General features: G+C 50.7%; 1 protein-coding gene across 6 annotated transcripts; it reads right to left on the reverse strand.

Annotated features, from left to right (window-relative positions):
- Positions 1-1,033: 1,033 nt before the first annotated feature.
- On the reverse strand, positions 1,034-20,115 carry KLHL26 (kelch like family member 26). 6 transcript variants are annotated; one of them, XM_030509477.1, is made up of 4 exons: positions 12,322-14,966; positions 11,488-11,741; positions 8,280-8,462; positions 1,034-5,201 (listed from the first exon to the last, which is right to left on the reverse strand). In XM_030509477.1, exons 3-4 carry the CDS (start codon positions 8,459-8,461, stop codon positions 3,620-3,622), a joined length of 1,764 nt encoding a protein of 587 aa, XP_030365337.1. In that variant the 5' UTR covers position 8,462; positions 11,488-11,741; positions 12,322-14,966; the 3' UTR covers positions 1,034-3,619. The 6 variants fall into 6 exon arrangements, 5 of the variants coding, with proteins under 5 accessions (XP_030365337.1, XP_030365336.1, XP_030365339.1 ...); XR_003994756.1 differs by lacking the exons at positions 11,488-11,741; positions 12,322-14,966 and having other exon boundaries at positions 1,034-1,661; positions 3,536-5,201; positions 8,280-10,985; XM_030509476.1 differs by lacking the exons at positions 11,488-11,741; positions 12,322-14,966 and adding an exon at positions 19,855-20,060.
- Between the last annotated feature and the right edge of the window lie 3,381 nt (positions 20,116-23,496).

Genomic DNA, 23,496 nt, shown 5'->3' on the forward strand with positions numbered 1-23,496 from the left:
GTGCTCGAGTCACAAGTGATGAAATCTCATTCATTTATGCGAGCAACTGGAAGATTTATTGTAAATAAAGTTCTGCACATTACACAACTGGCTAAAAATCATAATTAGAGTTGCACTGGGGAACATGTTTTATTTCTTCTGACAGCAGTCTGGCTTCAATAAGCCCAGCATGATAAATGGCCCAAAAGTTTGCGGAGTTTCGGCAACTAAAGACCTTATCACAGCTATGGAAGTGGAAACGTCTGACGAGGTTTGATGTGGCTTGCGAGAGGTCCCGAGCTCTTCTCCTGCACAGCATCACTTTCCAGCAGCACCAGGGCACGAGGAGCTGGAGGCAGCGCCTGCATACCCTGTAAATCAAAGGGATTTTCTGCTGCTGTTAACTTCTGTTAACTTCCGAGACCCCGGTGCGAGCGCGAGGACACGTCTGCGGGAATTAGCGAGGTTCTAGGATAGGGAGGAATGACAGTCGGACTGCCGAGCCGACAGACCCTCTGGAAAAGGGTCAATGACACCATTAATAGGATGCAGACATTCCCAATCTCCGGCTACTCTGCGCCCTGCCAAAAGCTCCAGTACTTGCTTGCTTTATAGTTTTAAGTACAATTTCAGGCCCATAAAACATCAGAGAAGACAGAAGCTATTATCCTGGCCATGACAGGAGTCCCTAATGGGACATGCATACTCTGCACATACCTAGAACTAGAGATGCTGGGCTTTTACTGCTCCCCATCTGTTCAAGGGTATTTTAAAAAGTACCAAATCAGCTTTACCCCAATAACATTTATTGCTGCCCAGAGACTACTGACTGACTCCAAGTGCAATCAGACATTTATCTGCCTTTGCTCACTCTGAAGAGAGGAACCCAGCCCCCTTGTCGTGGGGCATCCTGTGAATGGTTCTCTCCAACCCAGCCACGGAGCTGGAGGTATTTATGTGAAGCCCCTCTTGCCATAGAGCTAAAGAATCAAACCCAAAGTTGTTCTTCAACTAAGAGAGGTTCTGCACAGACCAGCCCAAAGCCACGTACCTCGGAGGACAAAACAAACTTTATTATCAATGGGGATGATACACACTGCCACGAGTATTTTAGTCAGTCTCTGCTAAATTTAGAACAGCTAGAATATTTCCAGCTAACATTATGAAAAATAATTATTTATATTGCTATAAAAAGAACATTCCAGTAGCAGGGAGAGGTGGTGAGCAGCAATGCTCTGCCACAAGGGTGAAGGAATCTGGAAGCCTTTCCCAGCTCCTGCTCCACAGCGCCAGGGACTGGGAATGCTCGTTCCAGGCTGGTTTGCTGCACAGCAGGTGACAGTTGGTCTGTTTATTCAATGCAGTTCCAGAACAGCTTTGGGAATCCTCCCGTCTCCAGAGCCACCATTCCGATAGGAATGATACAGAGGTTAGGTTTGGTTTTGCAAGGCTGACCTTAACGCTGAGCCCAAACACGCTGCTTCGTTGTTCTCAAGGGTCTTTCCTTTCCCCCCCTTTACCCCCTGACACACACACACGTACCTCAGAAGCAGTTTCCTTGTGAAGAGATGCCCCCTCCGGTCACTGCGGGGTTCTCCGCTTCTGATGTGGCTCCTGAGCACTAGAGCTGCCCGTTCTATGAGAGAACCCCCAAAGCATCAACTGCTGCCACAGGAATCCTTCTGATAAGAAAAATTAAATGAAATAGAGAAGAATACTCAAGTATTTCAGGAAGGCAATGATGAGGGAATGACACACTCAGAAGAGGATTAAACATATTCGACAAACAGGAAAGCGCGTAACCTTCCATTTGTTACTACCTTAAGAAAATGCCCTTTTAATAAACATATGGAAGCATTAAAACAAAGGAAAATGCATTATTTTGTAACTTTGAGGCTTGTATCGAGTTACATTTCATCCCTTCAAAACTTGCTTGATCTGCCAAGGCTGTTGTGCAGCGTTTCTCGCTTCTGCGCCAGACCGAATGGAGAATGGAGTGAATTAACTGCCTGAGAGCTGGAGCACAGCCTCCAGCGTACAACGACGAGCACCTTCCATGGATTCATTATTGCAAACCAGCAGATAGATAGGAGCAGATGAAACTATGCATTGTTTTATCCTAAATTTAGACTCTTAACCGAGTGAGCACGTCCCCTCCCCGCACCATAGCCAAAGGCGCTTTGATTTCATTATTAAATGTCTTTGTGTGAATCTGAGGTATGGAGCTCATGCTTTACACAGGCCTGCTCGAGGATGCACTAGCAAAACAGACGTTACATATTGTCTCTAAAGGGTTACAGCACAGTATTTATTCAACAGCAGAACGCAAGTTTGTCTAAAAAGGCGGCTGCATACATCGAAATCAAACTTGTCTGGGTACAAACACAGCCCTTGGAACAGAAAACCTCATAAAAGGAGAAACTTTCCATTTATTAATTGGTCAAATGAATTAGAAAAAATGGCTTGGAGGAAAGTTCAGGAAGGAACCGAATTCTGTGCAGCAAACACAGATGTCACAAAAATGACAGAGTCATCTTCCAATTAATCTCTTCATTTAAAATACCCACTGGCAACAACAACAACAAACCCCATTCTACTTCGACTTCCATCACGTTACGATGCCAAGTAGCTTATTGACAAGTCGAGGGAGAAAACCTTCAAGCTTCTGAAGAAGTAGCACCCACTCCCTTTCCTGTACAAAAGGAGTTTGGATGAACACATGTTGGTGGCAAGGCAAAGACAGCAGGACCCAAAACAGAGCCCCTGGGTGCTCCTTGGGGCTCAGCCCAGCTGAGCGGCCGCAGCTCTTATTGCCAGGGCAGCCAAATTCTTGGCACTCATAAGGAAAAGAATCCTGCTCATTTGTACATAATCCAGCTATTGACATGGCTTTAGTGTGGCAAACGCTGAATGCCCCAGGAAAGGGAGAACTTCTGGACTAGAGGATCATGCTGCTGTCTGGAGGGGGTGAGGAAGGGATCTGGTATCGCAGTGTGATCCAAGCAATGAGGAACCAACGGAGACCAGAGGTGTGCAGGGCTCAGTATTCGCCTTTGAAAAGGGGAAAGAAACCCAAAAAGTCACCTTTGGAAAGCAAGAATCTGCTTTCCCGATCCAAGCACCTGAGCTCCTGGAGCTCCCACTGTCCCGTTATTGCTTCTGGAGGTCAGTGTGGTTTACAGCTTTTGGTTTGTTTGTTTGCTAAAAAAAAAACAAAGCAGCGACAGCCATTTTTTGGAGCTATTAATACAAAAATCACACCTGAACTCTGTTGAACATCCCCCAGTCCCCAGTGCCCCCTGAGCTGGCCATGGTTTGCAAGGTGGAATATTGTCAAAAATATGAAAAGTTGGCCAAATGCACCCCCCATCCAACAAAAAAAAAATAAGGAAGAGAAAAGCTTTTTCCAGCTGTAACATCTGTTAAGTCTAACTAGCTGACAAGTGCTTCTGATGGAACACGCTTGCCAGAACACTACAGAAGAGGAGGAGGGACTTTATGGAGGAGGGAACACAAGCTATTTTTCTCCTTCCCTCACCCACAAAATGCACAATACCATTTGCAAACAACAAAGGAGCAACACAGCATCTGATCACATGCAACACGAGGCGATTTCACGGGCTGACGGCGTCGCACGTAGTTATCTCTGGGTCATTCCCTGCGGCAGGATAACGGGAGCACATGCTATCCCAGCAAAAGACTCTGGGAAATGTAGGTCCCTTTCCCATTCATCAGTTTCGGTGTTATACACCTGCACAATGCTGGTGACATTGTTCAGATGCCAATTGTACCCTCCTACGATATAAATCTTTTTTTCTAGTAAACAACAGCCTGCTTCCGACTGCCCCGCGCGCATCGGGCTCACCGTGGTCCACTGGTCCGTTTCAGGCATGTAATATTCCACAGCCAAAACATCAAAACAACGGTCAACATGGTCCATGCGGCCTCCCAGAGCATAAATCCTGCTATTTGCACTGACCATGGCATGCAGAACTCTGGGCTCGTTCATGGGGGTTTTAAACTCCCACTGATCCATGGTGGGGTCGTAGCAGTGCAGGGCTTTCTTGTCTTCCACCGAGATGCCGTACCCACCTGAGATGTACAACTTGCCTCCTACCGTGGCTCCCGCGTGCCCCCACGTCCTGCGTTTCAGGGAGCACACGTACGTCCACTCGTTGTTTTGGGGGCAATACTTCTCCACAGAGGCCAGGCTCCCCGAGCGGTTCCTCCCACCAGTGGCATACACCATGCCGTGCAGGACGTTGAGCTGGAACTGGATCCTGCTCTCCTGCATGGCCTGGATGCGCAGCCACTGGTTCAGGTGCGGATCGTAGCGGTAGCAGATGTCCACAGCTCCCTCCCCGCTCCGGTACTGCAGGTGTTGCCCTCCAACGATGTAGACGAAGTTGTCGAGCACGGCCACGCAGGAGTGGCTGCTGCCCACCTCCATCTCCGTCAGCTCCTTGAACTGCCGCACGCTGGCATCCGGCAGGTAGTAGACCTTGCAGCTCACAGTGCGGTCGTTGTCGGTGTAGGGAGTGCCACCGAAGGTGATGAGGGACAGGACATCCGAGCGGATGGTGGTGCGAGGGGACTGCATCTCGTGCTGCCGGAAGGGCAGGATCTGGTAGTTGAATGCCTCCAGCAGATACTGCCGGCACAAGACATCTTCCACCATGATGTCCAAGGTCTGGACGCTGTCCACCAGCTCCGAGGACTTCATCAGCGGGAAGCGGATGTGGCAGAGGACCTGGCTGGCGTTGGCACGGCGGGTTGGGTCATACTGCAGCCACCGGACGGCGGCACGGAAGAGATCTATTTCACTGCAGCTTTTCAGCTTATTGCTCTGCAAGAAGAAAACAAGGCGCTCCAGCGGCAGGTGGAGGAAATCCTCTTCCTCAGAGATCTGGAGGAAATGCCTGAAAGTGAATGCATCTACTGATTCCTTCAAGGATGCGAGGCTGAAGGTGGTGGCCATCTGCCCAATATTGAGACACGTTTCTACACTCATGGCAGACTTCAGAAATTCTTCACAGAGCTCCACGACAGGCACCATCTGGAGGAAGACAGCAGCTCCCAGCACATCCTGAATGCAGTCAAGATCAAGAGTCACTTCAGCGCTGTACGCAAAGTCTATAATGTGCTTCAGTCCTTTTGCAGATAGACCTTTGAGTTCAATCACATCTTGGCTGGCTTCTCTCATCCCGCCTGCAAACATTGCCCTGGGGGTCAAGAACACAAACAAAGATTTCACCCCCTTTTAAATACATGTAAAATGATGCATCACTTCAAAATTGTATTTTATTCTTTTAAACCATACTGATTCCCTCAGGGAGGATGGGGAGGGAGGGGAATAAATCAAGGCTAAATCTCTAAAAGCCAGGAGAAATTAAGAGTATGCAGTTACTTACATAAAGCTTGCATAAACACTGCACTGAGAAGTAATATTCAGCTACCAGAAAGTTATGGTTTTCAATCCTGTGGCAGCATAACTAAGAGTGGACCACAGGACAAAGCTTCGAGAAGTGGGTAGAGCTACCAGAGCAGGGAGTGCAGTACGCTCGACACCAGGAATCCATGATACTCAACAACCAAAGGAGACAACGGGATCTGCACCAGCAGAGGGTGGTAACCAGACCCTAAAGCGTGCAGGATGTGTGAGCACAAAGAAGGAATAACCTGTGTTTAGGAGGTCAGCGACCCTCTGAGCTCGCCTGCGGCACTGCCGTCACTTGGCCCGTTCTATCCTAGGCTGGCTACGAAATCCAACTATTGCAGATGCAACATATCTAATGGTAATCACAAGAGAACCTCCCCTCCAGGGTTCAATCCCAACGCCTTAAGTAAATAGGGAAATAGGAGTTGCAGCCACTTCAGAAACCTCTGTCATGTTGCAGCACAACGGCAGGGGGCTAGCAGGCAATTAGAAAACAAGGAGAAAAACAAGATTCTGTTCAAGCACAGCTGCAAGCACATCAGTTGACCAGGCCACGCAGAGATTAGGCCCTAGATCACCTCCTTGGGAGGCTTCTAAATTCCACAGGAAGCACATACCACGCCAGGGCCTGACGCAGACATCTCATAAACCATTGCTGCTGGAGCAGTGCTGCGTTTCCCAGCGCCGGGGCCTGCGGGCGTGATGGGGACACAACTGCACGTTGGGTTTTTATACACCGACATTCAATTTCAGCAGGTTTTGTTAGAGATGGGTAGCTCGGGGGCAGCGGTTGTGCTCTGGGTAGCATTCGACAAGCAGTAGCAGTTCTGGGGAAGCCGAAGTTAAAGCAGGCTGCTGGAAGAACGGCTCCAGGGAGCTGCAGCAGCCACTGCCACCCTGCACACACCACAGCGAGGCTGCAGGCTGCCACGCAAAGACCTTCTGAACTGCTGGCAGCTGCCTGCACATTTGGAGCTGGGTTTTCCATCGATAACCCACTCTCTTCCATCAGAAAGGTAAATCCATTCTGAGGGCACGGTGTCATTAGAGCTGCTTTAGGAAGCTGTGGTGACTCTAAGGTGCAAGTTAGGCAGAAAAAATGCTGAACGGACCCTGCCTTTCTGCATCGATACAGGAATAAAGGAATATCTTGGGAACACTGTCACAAGACAGGAGTTCCAAGTTTCCTGTCCAAACCTGCCGCCGTCCAGCACAAACCCAAGAAATCCTAAATGACCTAAATGAGGAAATACCTGCATATGAAATCAGCTCTCCGTAACCGGGTGACCAGGAATCCTGTTCACAATTATTTGTCCATACAGCATGAGAGCATTCTGCTAAAATCCCTCCGTGTATCCCAGGTCCCAGAACAGCACGCAGCCCTGATCCCTTGCCCCAAGGGATGTGCAGACACATGTGTGCTTGTGCATTAGCTACACAGAGCATGCAGAAAGAGAAGCATTATTGTTGCCACAATAATGAAGACAAAGTGGAATGCAATTCCTTTAAGAAGCGCTACGGTTCTAAAATGCTGATTATTATATAAATGCCTCAATTTCACTCTTTTCCTCCCCTCCCTCTCTGCATAAAACCAGAGTATTTTCAAAAGCTGGATTATTCTGCCATTGTTCCCCAGGACAACCTTCCTTAGCACCACAGAAGTTATAACAAGAAACCTACTCAGCAATTACATTTCGACAGGGAAAACACACTAGCAGTGGCACTGCATACAGCATTTATGAATACAAATAGTGCTATTAGCATTTGGTGGGAGATCAGCTCCATGGTTAATTACATGCCTGGTAGGGAGAGCGATAAGCTTGGAGGGTTTATGTTACCAAAGGGAGAGAGAAGGGAACAGCCTAGAAAATATGTGTGTACAGAAGACAGACATCGTCAGAGCAGCTGGAGAAGTGGGCCAAGGGATACGTGAGATACACCAAGGGACACTGAAGTCCCTTGCTCGTGGTTACCTGCTCAGCACTCACTTTCTGCTCAGGTCAGGAAGGAACCGACATGGTGACGGACTGCAAACCCCATTGAACAGCCCTCTTCCACCCCTACCTGCTATGACCTGCAGTCTCGAACAACCCTCAGGTCGAGCTCTCTGTTGTTCTGAACCTTCCCTATACCCTTTGCCTCCAGCATGGCCCTCACCTGACGCTGCTCCTGGTGCTGCCAGAAAAGGTCCCTAACTCAACAGAGAAGTTATTCCATGCCAGAGAACCATTGCGAAAGAGCTTGACAGAGGCAAGATGTATGAATACGTATTTTTCCTTAAGACCAAAGTTCCTGCTCTGCCATTGTCTCACTCTGCATTAATTGCTGAGAACACTCATCTCTGTGCTTCAGTTTTCTACCCACACAAGATGGGACAACTCTCCTCTGTCTCCTGGGGCTCTGGAGAATGCGCATCCAAAGCATTTCACACTCTTCAGCCTGTGAACAGTAATCACTGTGGACAGGTCAGTGGTATTTAAAGACAACAGGACTGTATGTACAGTGGGCACCATCATTCAATGGGATGACTCATTTCAGAGCCCTCTTGGAAATCACCTCAGGTAGCTCCAGGGCAAAAGCCCATTTCTTCAGCAGCACCTACCAAGAGGGTTCAGGACCTGGCCTTGAACTTGCATCTTGGCCCAGCGGCTGCAGTCGAACACACCTCCTCTGCATGCAGAGGAATTGGCTCCACATGCCTGGAAGTAATCCCACCGACCTCCGTGGGGCAAAGCAGACCCCCAAAGGGTTGTGCATGGGGGTGATTTTGGGGTGTGGTGGGAAGGTTTGGGGTGAGGGAGGATGGGGAAACAGAAAACCAATGAGAAACGTAGAAATGCCTGCTTCCCTGTCAGATTCTCACCTGAAATAGTCACTGCAGGCAGCCAAGACAACTTTATGAACCTGAAACACTTCATTATTTATAGTGAGGATGACATCAAGCAGCTGAGCCTGAGCTCGGAGCGAGGCCAGTCCCTGCAGTAGAGTGGTGCTGTGGCCAGGAGCAGAGAACGTGCATTTCAGGGTGCTGTTCTTGTCAGCCATGCTAAAAACAGAACAAGAGAGACAGGCTGGTTTCAAATTAAAACAATATGTGGTATACCTACAAAGCATGCTGGGGAAGATCTGTAACGTGAAGCAGTTTGAACACAAATTCCCAGCTCAACAGCCACACAGAACATCATGACATCAGTACCTCAGATGTGTTCTCTTCTCCCAGCACAAAAGAGACTTCCAGATTTTTACATTACCCTTTCCCATCAGCGACAACCCGTCACGCTGCAGCACACGTGGGCTTCAGAGACCATCCAAACACCAGCCAGCGAGGCCAAAACCTCCGACGGACATCGGGGTCCCCACACTACAACTACCCCAGAGCCCACCCTGGCCCTGACTTCAACCAGCAGACTGAGTCACAGTTGCTTATTCTTCTCAGCACCTCTCCTGCCTGCAGCTGTTGGATACTCTGTGCTGTCCAAGGACAGCCCTGTTGGCCCTCCTGGGTCCTGGCCCTATGCTGGACCCTCATGAGAAGAGCAAAAGCAACGTATTACATAGCACTGGCTGCTCTAAATAACGTCAACTGTTTGAACTGCACTGCAAACAGTCCCCTCCCAGAGTAAATATTTCCTTGGTTTTCCCAAAGCCTCTTGCACGTGTTCCCCAGGGCAGAGCATCGTTCTTGGATCCACTTGGCCTCAGATGCACTTGTCAGTGAGAATGCTGCCTTTGGAGGTGAACGTCAGCAGCATTTCTGCACAAGTGGAAGAGACTTGGATGCTCTGTGCTCCTCTGAACATAACAACAGTTATGCTGCAGATTTCCCAAGCAAGGGAATAGTGGGTCAACCTGCCCTGCCCAAAACACAGGTCCCACCAAGTGGGGTCCACTCACACCCACAGAAGCCTGAAATCCTAAATTCACTGGCAAATTTAGTCCAACTCTGAACTACTTTTCAGGATCAAGATCCGAGGAAGAAAACACACACAAGGAGCAGTATTCAGGACGGGGTTGATGAGTTTGGATGCATCCTGCTATTTGCTTGCTGCATTTTAAGAAATATGTTATGGAAGCATGACATAAATAATCCCAAACAGATCATTCCCAATCTGGAAGGCTGCATTACTTGATCCCAAGTCTGCAGTGAGAGAGTGAGCTTAGTGCTGTACTTAAAGGGTGGTATTACTGTTATTATTCTTTAGGTAGAACATACCAGCAAAGCTAAACAAAATAGCACAGAGCCTGGCTCCCCGCGTGCTCAGGGCTGTATGATCCCATCACATGCTACCAACTGTCCCTAAGAGTTCACTACCTAAACAACAACAAAAGCCACACACAATGGACAACACAAGTAGGCGAGGTCAGAGAAGAGTCAGGGAGATGGGATAACAAAAAAGGGGATGTAAACAATCCTCAAACAATAAGGAACAATGGACAGGACTTGCTACTTGCCCAACTTATCGGATTGTCATTTCCTGCAAGCTTTGAGAAGAGGCGGGTTAGGGGAAATCTGTGATGTTCATCAGAGCACCCAGAGGGCAGGCGCTTTGTGTGAGCAGCTCCAGAGCTCTCTGGGATGCTGCAGGATGCAGATAGCGAATCTCCGCAGCCTGTTTCAAAACTCAAGCCTGAGAATGCTCCTCAAAATTCATACCAGCTTCTACCGGGATGCCTGCTACCAGCCACTGTGCTTCTTGTAGCACAGATCTGAAACTCCTGCCTTAAAGCATACTAACAAGTCTTAGTTCAGAAATTGGAGTCCAGCTGTAACATCCTTCCTATAATGAAAAGGATTAGCGAAAAGTCGGTTGCTGACAAGACCTTTATCCATGACTCCGCGAGCCAAGAAGTGACTATCCACTCCAGCTCTTCCCATCGTGAAACAGGAAAGGGATTGGAAGGGGCGAGCGCACGAATATTCATCATGTCAAACTCATTTTACTCTCCTCACTGGAATAATGGCTTTGATTCGCTGGAGTGAGAGGAGGAAACACGGAGCCTGAGCATGGAAAAGATCTTGCCTCTGAGCACAGCACCATTCACTGAGCAAACCCGTTCTGCTGCACGCTGGACACAGGCAGCTCCAGAGCTCACCTGGAGATGGTGACTCCCGACTTCACCTGAACTCCATTGGACTCCATCTCCTGCAGGATTCCTCTCATGGGAATTTTCTTCAGCACTTTTTTCACCCCCACTTGAAATACTCCTGTTCCCAACGCAAGGGTTTACCCACACATGATTGCTTCCACCAGACCCACAACCCTCCCAGTGCAGGTGCCTCTTCAGACAACTTGACCTGAAGAAGAAGTCCTCTTTTTCCCTTTTTCCCATTAAGTTTTACAGGCATTGTTAAGAACCAGAGTGTAAGTTTAAAATAGATGGAGGACTAAATGTGGCCGGGTGGATATTTCTGTGCTGGAATAAACATGTTTGCATGTGCGATTCATTTCAATAGCTAATTGTGAACAGCTACCCCAGCAAAACTCCCTGCACTAGTTCCTTCGTCTGTTTACAGGTATAGAATAAAAGGATCCAATGACTACGTAATCCTCCGGGGGGGAAAAGCCCAGGAAGCAAAGCATTAATAATGTCCAGTCTTCGGTCTGGAAAACAAAAAGAATTTTTAGAAGAAACAAACCCAGAAGGAAAATAAAACCCACACAAAGCTTGAGAAATCACGGAGGAGACTTTACAAGAAACAAAGTGGGAAAAGGAGAGGTGAGAAACCAGCAGCAAGCGCTGCGTGGAGTGGGGCTGGTAAAAAGGGGGATGTGACAAAAGCAGGCTCGGCTCCGGCCGGGCTCTGCGCCACAGGGCACGTGTGCTCTGCTGCACGGCTTCGCCTCCCGCTCCTTTGGGAAGGGAGGAAGAAGAGCAGCAGCAGTTGGATGTCAGAGACTTAACAGAAATAAAGCACAAAAGGAAGCCTTGAACATGTGAAAGCGCCTTTGTGTGGCTGTCCCTGTCTCACTCGGGATCTGGATATGCCGTGTTCTTGTTGCTTAACAATCTGTTCCAGCAGACAAACTTTGCGAAGAGTCGCATGGACTCCTCAGCCGTTCAGAACATGCCTTCAAGATAAAAGCCTTTCATCACACAATAGTAACAAAGTGTTTATTCTGCTCCTTCCCTTTCTGATGGAGAGCTTCTGGAATTTTCCTTGGGATTTGGTCTTTGTCCTCAAAAGGACAGCACTGAGAGGAGTCCCTCCCCTGCGGCAGAGCTGTGCGGAGGTTTCTGTGGCTGGAGCATCCTTTGGCAGGGGCTGAGCACACCAGTTTGGAGCAGGGTCCGGTGTGTCTGGCTGCACCCGGGCAAATCTACCCTTCGAAAAGTGTAAAGCATAAAAATCACATTCACACCAAGCTGTATTTCCACTGCACATCCCGTAGGATTCACAGGGGAAGGGGATCTGAAAATGTTTGCATGATCAGGGATTCTGACATGAATACATTGGTATAAAGGTGACTTTACAGAAACAGAAATCCCACCTTCCATATGGAAATCACTGTAGCAGTGAAAGGTGCCTTTATATTCACTGCATCCATTACATGAATGGTGAGGGCAGCTGGAATTCAACAGGCACGTGGATTCCGTTTTGGGCAGCAGCCTCAAAGACTGGTAGCATCACTGTTACCTGATTTTCAAAAAGGGACTACCAGGAATCAAGTAATGGGATTGGGGATTTGTCTCCAAGCTGCTGCTCTGAAGCCAGATTGCTTTCAATCCTCTCCAGTTGCCGCAGGGTAAGAGCTCATTCAGCACGGTGTATGTGACCTCAGCTTGGGGAAAACCAACCCAAACACATTGCAGGCTTGTGCAAATGTTAAAGCAAGGGTCAAAGGAGTGGCAGACAGCAGGCAGGGGAGGCAAACAAGGCCAGAAATTCTCCTTCTGCTGCTCACCTATTGCAGGAGCTTGGCCATGTGCTCATCCTTGCCCCGAGCGCGCTGACCACATCCTTAGCTGGCATGCTCTGAGCCAGGGCTGCTGGAGTTCTGACCAGAAACAGATGCAGAGAGGAGGCACCTGAAGGCAAAGCTGAGTGCCCAAGAGGCCTCTAAAGCTGATGGGCTGAGAGGTATTGAAGGGCCGTACTTCAAGAATCAGTTCAGATGAGGCACAAAGAACATCCCAAAGAACAACCGTCCCCTGCCTCTGCATCCTGGATCCTCCACAACATCACGTGTCATCCCAGATGCGTTTCAAGCTAATGAATCATTTTTACCAAATCTGTCCTGATGATTAAAAACATCAAAGCTGGAATTAAAGGCTTACCAAGCATGAGTTCATATTTCAGCATGTTTGCAACTACTGCACAAGTACAAATGGAGGGAATTACACCAGGCCAGATGAGACCCTTTCAGCGATTGAATCCTTTGCTAGACAACTGCCTGTCGTCTTCCTCCTGGTGGAACGTGGTCCTCCTCAGAGGGAGGGATGGATCGGTGCTAGCGGGGCTGGCTCTCCATCCCAGCTCAGCATCCCTGCCAACATCCAGCCACGTGTTCCCACTCTCCGGGCAGGTGGTGCTCGGTGATTTCTCACACAGGAGAGACTCAGGGGCTGGCAGGGTTTCCAACAGGGCAAACTTCCAGCAGCAGCCTCTGCAGTAAACACAGGCTTTAAAGGTAGGACCCCGTGGGGCATGGCTGGGGTGCAGAAGAGGAAGGAGGAAAAGCAGCAGCGTGTGTGTGTTCACGTGCACGGAGTATGGAGTGCCACAGCTTTTCTGGGGAGAAACAAAGGATTTGGGATTGCAAAACAGCCAGCGAGGCACCTCCGGAGCGCTGGAGCCTGCAGGAGATTTCCTATGGTGAGAGCAGCAGAACTAACATAAAGCTGAAGAGTAACTTTATTTAGAACATAGGGTATGAATATTAAGGGCCTTCTTTAAGAACCTTTGAAAGGCAGCATTATAGATATTTTAATAATGCAAATCATTTAATGCCTTTAGTTTCATGCCTAAGTAAAAAACACATTCAGATTCTGATTTTTAAACTACAATCAAGACACTTAAAATCAAAACAAAAGTCAAACTCCCTCAGATAAGTCACTGGTAGCCATGGTTACTGTAATATTTCAGATCCTGAGGCTTTATATCACATGCCCAAATGATGAAAATGAGTTCTCAGCACCTCACACTAACGAACGCTACGGGAGTTTGAAAAGGCCGAGCTCTTTGCTGCAGATCTGCTGCTTCACAACCTCTTCCCAGGCGCTTCGGACACGGTCCCGTGGCCTTTGCACCCCCTTAGGAGGTTTCCTTGAAGTCTGGGTGGAAGGAAGAGCAGATGCTGCCAGGCAATGTGACTTAAAATACCTGCCCTCGTAACCTACTTACAGCCCAGCAGCACGACTGGCACCAGCACCCCCTCAGAAACATTTACCATCGCTTCCCTGTCCAAATTAGCACCAACAATAAGCCCTTAATGCTGAGCAGCTAATTAAATATTAACACGTGGAGCGAAGGGGATGTTTTCCAGAGAAACATCATCATCCTGAGGAAAAACATGTGAGCAAAACCATGTAATCGAGTTCTTTGTTCCCTTTTCCACCTCCTTCCCTTAATTTCTCCTATTTCTCTCTTCTGCCTCCTCTCATTTTCCTCTCTTGACATCCTCTCTTTCATCCAAGGCAATAAATACAAGTAGAAAGCCTGAGACTAATATCTCTAAAAGTGACTAGCAATTTGGACTGCTCAAATAAAGAGATTATAAACGGGTCTGAGTTTTAGAAGGAGCAACACTTTGTGGGGGAAAAAGTGGTCTGTAAAACGCCTGAAGCTGAACAGCGAAGTTTGAAAAGTCTCCACGTTTGTCTTTAACACTTTGAGTCTCAAAACTGAAGGAGAGTTACGTGCCCAACAAACCAATCCTTCGTATCTCTATTACAGGGACCCAGCAGGAAGGAAGGAACTGAGGTCTCAGAAGATGGACTGGGATGGGATTGGGCACCACGGGGCTCCCAGACCCTCCGCTGCCTGATTCAGCCTTGCCTTAGTGACCCAGCAGTGAAAGCCACATTTCACAGAAGCCATGAGGTACCTTAATGCTTCGTTTTTAAGTGCTTTCTGAATCAGGTCCTACTAATCCCCTTATTTGCTTATCTGCCTCCTACTTCTCCCAAGCTGGAACCAAGGCAACCCTGTAACCCAAAGGTAAGACAGCGAGTTGAAGCAAGAGGCTTTTCAATTGAGTTTTTCTTTAAATATTATTTTGTGGTCCCCACAGAAGTCCCAGACACATTTCCAAATCCCTGTTTTCCTTTCTCGGAGCTGAACTCACACAGGGCCCAGCAGACACACACACAAACACATTCTGCTCCCAGGCTTCAATGGGAAGCTGTTTGCAAGCCAAAGGAGGTGGGAATTTGGTTTCTGCTAAAAGCACTAATAAAGCTGGATGTGTGTCAGAAGCTGGCCTGGTCAAACGGAGCATTGGAGCAACAAAAACATGGAAGGTGAAATATCTGTACACATTAAGCTCTGTGCTACCTCATGGAGTTTCATGTGAGGGACTGGTCAGTACGTGCTGTACCTGCGGCAAATTAGGGGAGGGAAAGGGAAAAAGCATGGCAGGGGGCTTGGATCTTAAGGTCCTTTCCAACTCTAACTATTCTATGATTCTATGATTCTTTAAAATGTTCCTATTGCAGAGCCAGAGCCACTGCGGTGCCGGTGCCAGGGCAAGGGGAAGAGCAGTTTGGTCCTTTTCATTTAGCAACTCTCACATGGGGGCTCTGTGAGCCTGGATGTGCACACTGCTACCAGCATTAAGGTTTCGGAGGGGCACAAAGTGTCAGGCTGAGCACATCCTTTACCAGGAGCTGCTATTTCTCTCTACCCACACCCAGAGCTACCACAAAGGATCTTGTCCTGTACAAGGGTTTTCCTGGGGCTCTCTCAGTCCTGCCCCAAACCTCCTCCAGCAGCAGACAGTGAAGCAGGCAACACACATCACCCATCACTAACACCACCCTGCCCTGCCACAGCCTCAGCCTTTACAATGGCTGAGAAGGGGAAGATGCTACCCACCCCTCCAACTTTACTGTGATTATGTTCTTGTCAGCCCCAAACCTAAAGCCACCGAGCCAGGAACAAACTGAGCAGATAGAAAGATCACTCTGAGCATATAAATGACTGTGGCAGCATCACAGCAGTGAGGAATCCAGCTGCCCGGTGCTGCTCCCAGCCACAAAGCACTCCTGAAAGGACGCTGGATTTCACACCACGTAAGATTTCCCTGTGTATCCACAGTACAAGCTCTTTACACACTCGATACTCCTGCTGGCAGCGCTGCCTTCAGCAGCTTCACGTTTCTCCCACCTTCCAGGGCGACCCGCCGACCCCGGCTCTGGGAAACGGGCAGTTACGGTGATGCTGGACCAAAGCAGGGTGTGTAAAAAGCAGAACCATCCTTTCACAGGCGGAGCGGTGGCTCCGCGGGTGCTCCCGCAGCAGCACCCGTGGCAGAGCCGCTGAGCAAAGGCCGAGAGGCACCTAGTGGTGCCGGGAAGCACAGCAGAGCCACCAAGGCCACCCCAAAGTGACACTGGGGCCAGCCCCAAGCGCTGCTGGCCTTCCAGGTACCACCGTGCGCTTCCCTCCACCCCGCTCCACCATCACGTTTTCACCTTTGGAAACAAAGCTGATCCATGGCACTTCCATCCAAAAATCCATCGGGATCTGTCCCAGCTCCCCAGCTCCCCACTGTGACACGTTCCTGCTTGGGACGGCCCATTCCAGCCCTGCCAGCAGCTTCTAGCAAGGCAGAGTTCCCCCCACCAAGCAAATCCCTCTGGGACCTTCTCCCACAGCGCCATACCCTTTGCTCCACGCCTTGGAACAACTTCCCAGTCAGCCTCCGAGGTGCTCGGAGCAGTGTTTCTCCCAGCCTGTGTCTTTGGCACCCGCCTGCATCGCCTGGGCAGCGTTGCAATAAAAACAACAGGAGTAGTTACATGCAGAGTAGGTACTCCAGCGTGCAGCGCTCCGCACACGCCTCTCCGCTCACTGCACCTCCACCCTCCAGATTAGTGCCTCGGAGCAGCGAGGGATGTCAAACACAAACAACATGAAGTGATGGAGATGTCAAACACAAACAATGTGAAGTGATGAAATAGCAGAAACAAGAAAAACCCACCATCCCGTCACTGCAGACTAAAGGAACCGTGTTTTCTAGCAGATGCAAGCAGCTGCCCAGCACTTGGCGTCAGAACACCAGCTCCAATTCAGCTCCAGGATGAAACCCTCTCACCGCCACAGCTGTTTGTAGCCCTTACCTAAATCCTCTGCACTTACCTTCCAACAGGCTTACAGCACCATTATGGTTCTCAGCTTCTTGGGCAGTTCAGTTCTGCACCAGCTCCATGTCACCTCACCTGAACAGAATTAACCAAGACCCCCAGAAGTGCAGCAAAAGCTTTTCTTAAGGTCAGTGATTTCTGTGCAAGTTCAGCACTTCCCTTCCACACAAATGAGAAACTGGAAAGGAGGCTTGAGCCACCATCCTGTGATGCAGGGCTCTTCCTTCCAAAGCAGTTAACGCTACATGACCCTTGGAGGTAAGGCCTTTAAAGAATCACCAAAGTTTACTTTTGGTCTGAACGAAACCTCCAGCTCAGAAGTTATTTTTACAGCGATTCAATGAGCGCGTAAACATTTACACCACGTCTACCAGACCTAACAACTAAATCTGGTTTAAAATTGCCATGTGGCAGAGGATGGAACGTAGAAACCACACAAAACTGAACTCAGAGCGGTTTCAGAAGGAAGAAAAGAAGAAGTCTAATTGAAGAGTGAAGCTATGCAAGATCACAGGAGCACAAAACCAAGGCAGACTCACAGCCCTTATCATTATCTTCCCCCGATGAGGTTTACCCCATCCTCCTGTACATTGCTGCTCTCTCCCACCGCTCGCTTCGGAAGGAATAAGGTCAGGGGAGTTCGGTTTGACTTTCTCTTGCTGCAAACCCAGACATATGTACTTCTAGATAAGGCAGACCTGCCGGCCTCCCTCGACCATTCATCCTGGGTTTGACAGTTGGGACTGCTTTCAACCAACACACCAGCGTCTAACAACAGTATTAGAGAGGTTTTGAAATGCGCTTACACGCCCTGGCTGCCTTCCTGCCCATCTTCAAGGGATTATTCCCAATTGGAGACGTGCAGCTCTCCTCAGCAGCTTGTCTGGACAACCCCCATTAATTCCTGCTTAAAGGCTGGCACGGTAACGTCCTCTCCAGCACCTGAGATGGTTTTCCTAGATCTCTGCCACCCTGCTTTGTACAACCCTCCTCACCAGCACTGCAGCAGAGCTCTCACACCTTGCTGTCTAAAGCACCGAGAGCTTTCCTCACTGGGAGCACTGATGGATCTCCCTGTTTCCTCTCTACTCACCAATCTCAAAGCCTATCTCCAGGAGCAGCACTGTACTACACAGTGAACTCTGGAGCCTGAAACTCTCCCTCTACGTGATATGGAGAGCTGGGAGTAAAATATGAAACCCATTTGCAACTCAGGAAGTTCTATCCATAAAGGAAAAAAGGGGGGACGGGAGGGAAGGCAAGTTTATTTCAGATGAGAAGATTCAGGCTGTTTGCTTTCCAGTGCACGGCAATGGCCTTATCTCATGCCAACAGTGTGTCAAGGGCCTTTTGTCCGTGCCCTCTTGCACTGCGTGTTGCTCCTTATCGCAGGAGAGCGCGGGATGCCCAGCAGACCCATGGATGTCCCTGCTCTGGAAGGCAGCACACGCACAGGAACCAGCAGCAGCCATGCAGTAGCAATTCCAAAGATGGAAATTCTGCCCTTGCTGTCTGAGTAGTAGTGCACCGCCGAAATGGCATGTGTGTAACAGCAAGAGAGGACTTTGTCCTTCTGCCATAGAGAGTAAACACTCACCAAGTGCAAAAAAAGTCACAAGTGGAAGCACCTAACAAGGAATCACTGTTGACAGGGAATGCCCTTGAAATTCTCCTCTCGCCCTACACAGCCAATGCAGCGTGTCCAACATCCACCAACAGGTTTCTCCCCTGAATTCTCCAAGACATCCATCCTTTACAACAGAAGCCTAACACCCAACAAGCAGCAGCATCCAGACTTCAGCGAGCTTTACTTTAAAACTAACAAAGAAAATAAACAGGCAGCAATAGGGAACGCAACGGAGCTGCAGCTCGGGGAGCACAACTGCTGCAGCTCCACTCTGGGTGATTTATCACAGCCCTCAAACAAATTACTTCCATTTCTCAGTGCTACACACCCAGCGCCGAGAAGCTCCGGAGCGAGCGGCCCTACACCCGTGTGAAAGGAGTTCTGCTCTGAGAGGGGAGGAAAAGGAGCTGCAGAGAGATAAAATGAAACGCCCCAGGCAACAGCATATAGTTTACACAGGAGGTCATTAGGAAAAAGGAAATAAAATATATATAAGTATATATATACACATATATAAGGTAAAAACTCAGACAGGCTTCACCGGTGCTGAACAAAGACTGTAAGGGCTTCCCTCTCCACAGCATGACATACAGGGTGGTTATTTCAGGAGCAAACACAGAGTTAAATAGAGGCTAAACGATGCTTTGAAGTGCAGTGACAGGTTGACAGCACAACATCCCAGAGACAGACAGCACAGCCCTCCGAACACAGTCCAACACAGGAACTTCTGGATGGGGACAGCAGGGAAAGCCCTGGGAACAGAAACTCTGCTGCCAACAGGTACCACCGACAACCAGCCCCCCCCGACACCCGCCCAGGTACCACCACAGCCCTGCGCTGCCTCCAAAGGGCGAGTGACCCTCCAGAACCAAAACCAGCCGCCCAGGGAGAGGTTTGATGCCGAGGGGGACGGGGTTCAACAGAATGGGCCCAAACCACCAAATCCACGGTGTTTCTGTAAACCTACAAACCTGCTGCCTCTACAAACCCAACCTGAGCGGGGTCTATGTGCAACTCACAGTATTCTCTGGTTTAAAGCCTCAACCTCAGCCTTCCTCCTCATGAACTCCCCCAGGGAAAGTGTTATTATTCATTATCATCGTTCTGTGGCTGCCCCATCCCTGGCAGTGTTCAAGGCCAGGTTGGACACAGGGGCTTGGAGCAACCTGCTCCAGTGGAAGGTGTCCCTGCCCGTGGCAGGGGGTTGGAGCTGGAGGAGCTTTAAGGTCCCTTCCAACCCGAACCATGCCGTGGTTCCACGGTTCTCAGAGGGCCCTCGGCCGCGGGGCCCTGCTCAGGACACCCCCCCCGGGCTCTCCGCCTCGCACGACCCCCGGCGAGCGGCCCCGCCGCCGATAAAGGCCACAGAGATGAACCGAGAGGCGCTTGTGGGCGCCGGAGGAAGGCGGAGAAGCGCCGCGGCCGCCGCGGGCCCCCCCCGGCCCCGCCCCGCCGCCGCCCGGCGCTCGGACCCCGGCACAGGCCGCGCCCGGGCCCCGCTCACCTGCTCGGCGGCTCCGCGGCGAACTCGGCCCCGCCGGACTCCGCCATGTTCGCTGCGCCGCCGCCGGGCCCCGAGCTGGGAGGCGGCGGGAGCCGCCGCGTTAAAGGCGCAGGAGCGAGAGGGGCCCGCGGCGGGGCCCGGCACCGGCACCGGGGATGAGCGGCTCCGCTCCGCGCCCGCCGGGCCTGGCGCCGCCCCGCCGCCACCGCGGCCTGTCACCGCCCCGCGGCTGCCGCTGCCCCGCGGCCAACGGGGCTGCGTGAGGGTCCGTCACCCCCCTCACGGCCGAGGGGGCCCAGACGGGTCTGTCGCTGCTCCATGGCTGAGAGGACTTGGGGGTCTGGCCCCATCCCTCAGCTGAGGGGTCCCGTGGGCTGTCGCCTCCCCACGGCTGAAGGGACTTGGGGGTGTCTGTCATCGCCCCATGGCTGAGGGGACCCGGGGGTCCGTCACCCCGCTCATGACTGAGGGGTCCCAGGGGTCTGTCACCATCCGATGGCCGTGGGGTCGCTGAGGGCTGTCACCTCCCCACGGCTGAAGGGACTTGGGGGGTGTCTGTCATCGCCCCATGGCTGAGGAGGTCTGGGGGTGCTTTTTACTGCTGCATGACCCTCTCCACAGGCCACCATGGGCCTCCTCATGGCAGAGCCTTCCGAGTGATGTTACCCAACACAGCTGATGGCTGTATCCCACCCGTTCCCTTGGGATCTCACGTGTGACTCATTAAATGTCTCCCGCAGGGACCATCGTGTGTGCAACCAGCCCTGGACTGCGGGGACAGCCCCACTCCCCATCCCCATGGGGACGAAGCGTCCAACCGCAGCGTTACGGACCAGGTTTTATTGCTATAAGTGCTTTGTGCAAGAGCAACAGTACCCTCCAGAGGGTGCAGTCCTGTCGTCGGGGATTGCAGGGCTCCGGCTGCACCGTCTCGGTGCCAAAGATGCCTTCGCCACCCCACATCCACACACATGGTCGGCATCAGCGGCACTCCCAATGCACCCGGCGCAGACGAGGCCAAGCGTTGCGGGGTCCGTGTAATTCTGAAAGCTGGCACGCATCTGGAGGGAGCGGATGGTCCAGGGGGCATTCCAGCCGCCGGTGGAAATCAGGAAATTATTCATAGCTCTGCCAATGACCGGGGGTAAACGTCTTTGATTTCCCATGCCTCGGTGTCCACATCTGTATGAGGGAGAGGGGGAATTCGTCCATGAGAATAAACGCACTTGGAAAGCCGTGAAAATACTCTTTCAAGTCAGCCTGATGAAAACTTCATGTTCTGGAGCCCTCTGCTTCAAGGAGAGCAATCTGTTTCAGAGGCAAAGCTGTGTATTTTTCTTATTTAAACCTTCTAAATCTGCTGGAGCATTAAAAATACTTGGCATTTCCACAGCACATTTCATTCCCAGCTCCAAATGCGTTTCACAGACATTCATTAATTAAGCCTCGTAAAACCTTTGGGAGAAAAGGAAGCAAGGACTTATTAATTTGCTATTTGTATTGCTGCAGCGCACGGAGACCCCAGCCAGGACCTCGGGGCCCTGTTATTTTAGACCTGACCTGCACAGAAGAGGAGATGTCAGCAAGCCGAGGCGCGGGGAGAGCGCGAGGACACGCGGGAGAGGCAGCGGATGAGCACCGATGCCGTAAGTCATCGGCGTTTCACCACCGTGCCCATCCTGCTGCCGGCAAGACGGAGCTGCAGGAGCGAGCGTGGCTCCCACCCCAGTCCTCCCAACACCTCACCAGTTGCACTGTGCTTTTTGCTGGTGTTTGGGGGCTCCTGCTCCTCCTTACCAGCGCCTCGCGCTCATCCTGCTTCCTCAGACACCGGCTCTGCTTCATTTGATACCTTCTGCTTTCTCCTGGGGCTGCTTTAGCCCCGCAGCACACCCCGCTCTTAAAGAGGTTTAAAATAAATGCTTTCCCTTTATTATTTTTAGGTCCATACAGATATTTTAAGTGCATCCATTTCAGTCCAATAAGTGCACAGCCATAAAGCAGCCCTGCTGACAGCTACCCCGGCCGGGCTGCCCACTCGCTGCCGACCTCTCCATCCCAGGTGGGTCGGCGATGGGAGCTGTGAACGTTACACCTCTGCTTCCCCTGCAGGAAAAACCAGGCTGTGCTGCATGCTGTAAATGCCTTTCACATGTTCCCCAGATCCCAGTTAAATTGAACCCCAGAAGGTCTCTCAAAGCATGAAAAATGCATTTATAAGACGCTGGAAGGAAGATGTATTCCATAACTACTCTGGTGACCAGGCGTGCTGACTTGTGTCATGGGGGGAAGGAACCAAAAGGGGGTATTTCTTGTTATTTCATACCGCTGATGGGATTTTATCTCTGGCAGCAAATCCAGGAACTTTTTAGTTACCATTATTGTTTGATTTTATGAGCCATTTGATATTTGGTTTTATTTCTGTTCATTATTTGTTGAGTGCTCTTAGCCCCTTCCCCAAGAAGCCTGCCTTATATCTAAGGTGATTTTTACGACCAGTGTTAGCACAGCATCCGAGCAACTCGCACAACTTTTATACATTCATCCCGCACACACGGCATATCAAGGCAGTCCTGGTATTCCTACTGTGGAGAGCTACGGGCTGCCCCTACAATCACAATCTAACCTACTGGGTTAAAAACCAAAATAATAATAAACTCCAAACTATTTACATTCTTTCTGGTCTTCATTTTAAGCCACCAGGATGTATTTGAGTCATATTTTCACCTTCTTTCCCCCCCCCCCAAAAGAAAAAACCCATGAGGACTAGCAATGTACCTTTCAGTGCAAGCCAAGCTCTCGCATATCCCACAGCTCCCACAGCTGGGGCTTTAAAATCTGCGTCCAACACTGTGAGACTAATGACAAAATCATGAGCTGGCAGCGCTGCCTTTTCCTCCAACCTTCGCGATCCATCCTCAGGAACAGGAATTCCTCACAGCACCGTGGGTCCGCGCAGTTTGTGTGAGGTGGAGGAGGTGGACAGCCAACGAGGGGATTTTTCCCGAATTCTGGCGAGATTTCCCCCAGCACAAAGCCTCTCTGTTCATTATTTGCTATTGTTATGGAGGAGCGACCTGCCTCTCGCTCCCTGCACAGCATCAGTGAGGAACCCTGCTCCATGTCCCGCTCGTCACGTGTTCTGTGGGTGCTGTGGGCTTGCTCGGTGCCCGCGCTTCTGGCTGGTGTTATTCCCTCTCATTTCTGCTGGGCTGCTCCCTGCTAATCCCCGCGTAATCCCGGCCAGCGTGTGTCCCCGGGGAGGGGTTGAGCGTGCGGGCTGGGTGCGTCTGCGTGTGCTGCCACAGCCGGGGCATCGCGCGAGCTGCTCCTTCTCCCCTTTGTTTTGCTCCATCAGGATCCCCTGCCTGCATCTCCCCATGGTTGTGTTCAGCTTTGGAGATGTTTAGCTCCCTGAGCTCTTCTGGGAAGCTGGTGAATGTGTGACCCTCTCTTTCTCCCCTTGAGCACCATCTCCACCAGTCACCACCACCACAAATAACTCCATGAGACACCAGCTCCAGCCCCAGGGAACGTGGGACCCCAGCACTGCGGTGGTACCCAAGGAGGATGAGGTCTCCCACCCATCCTGGGGTGCAGAGCAGCCCCGCAGGTCCCCAATCTCCTACTGCAGAGCCACTG

Source organism: Strigops habroptila, chromosome 20, assembly GCF_004027225.2.
Source record: "Strigops habroptila isolate Jane chromosome 20, bStrHab1.2.pri, whole genome shotgun sequence".
NCBI lineage: Eukaryota > Metazoa > Chordata > Aves > Psittaciformes > Psittacidae > Strigops > Strigops habroptila.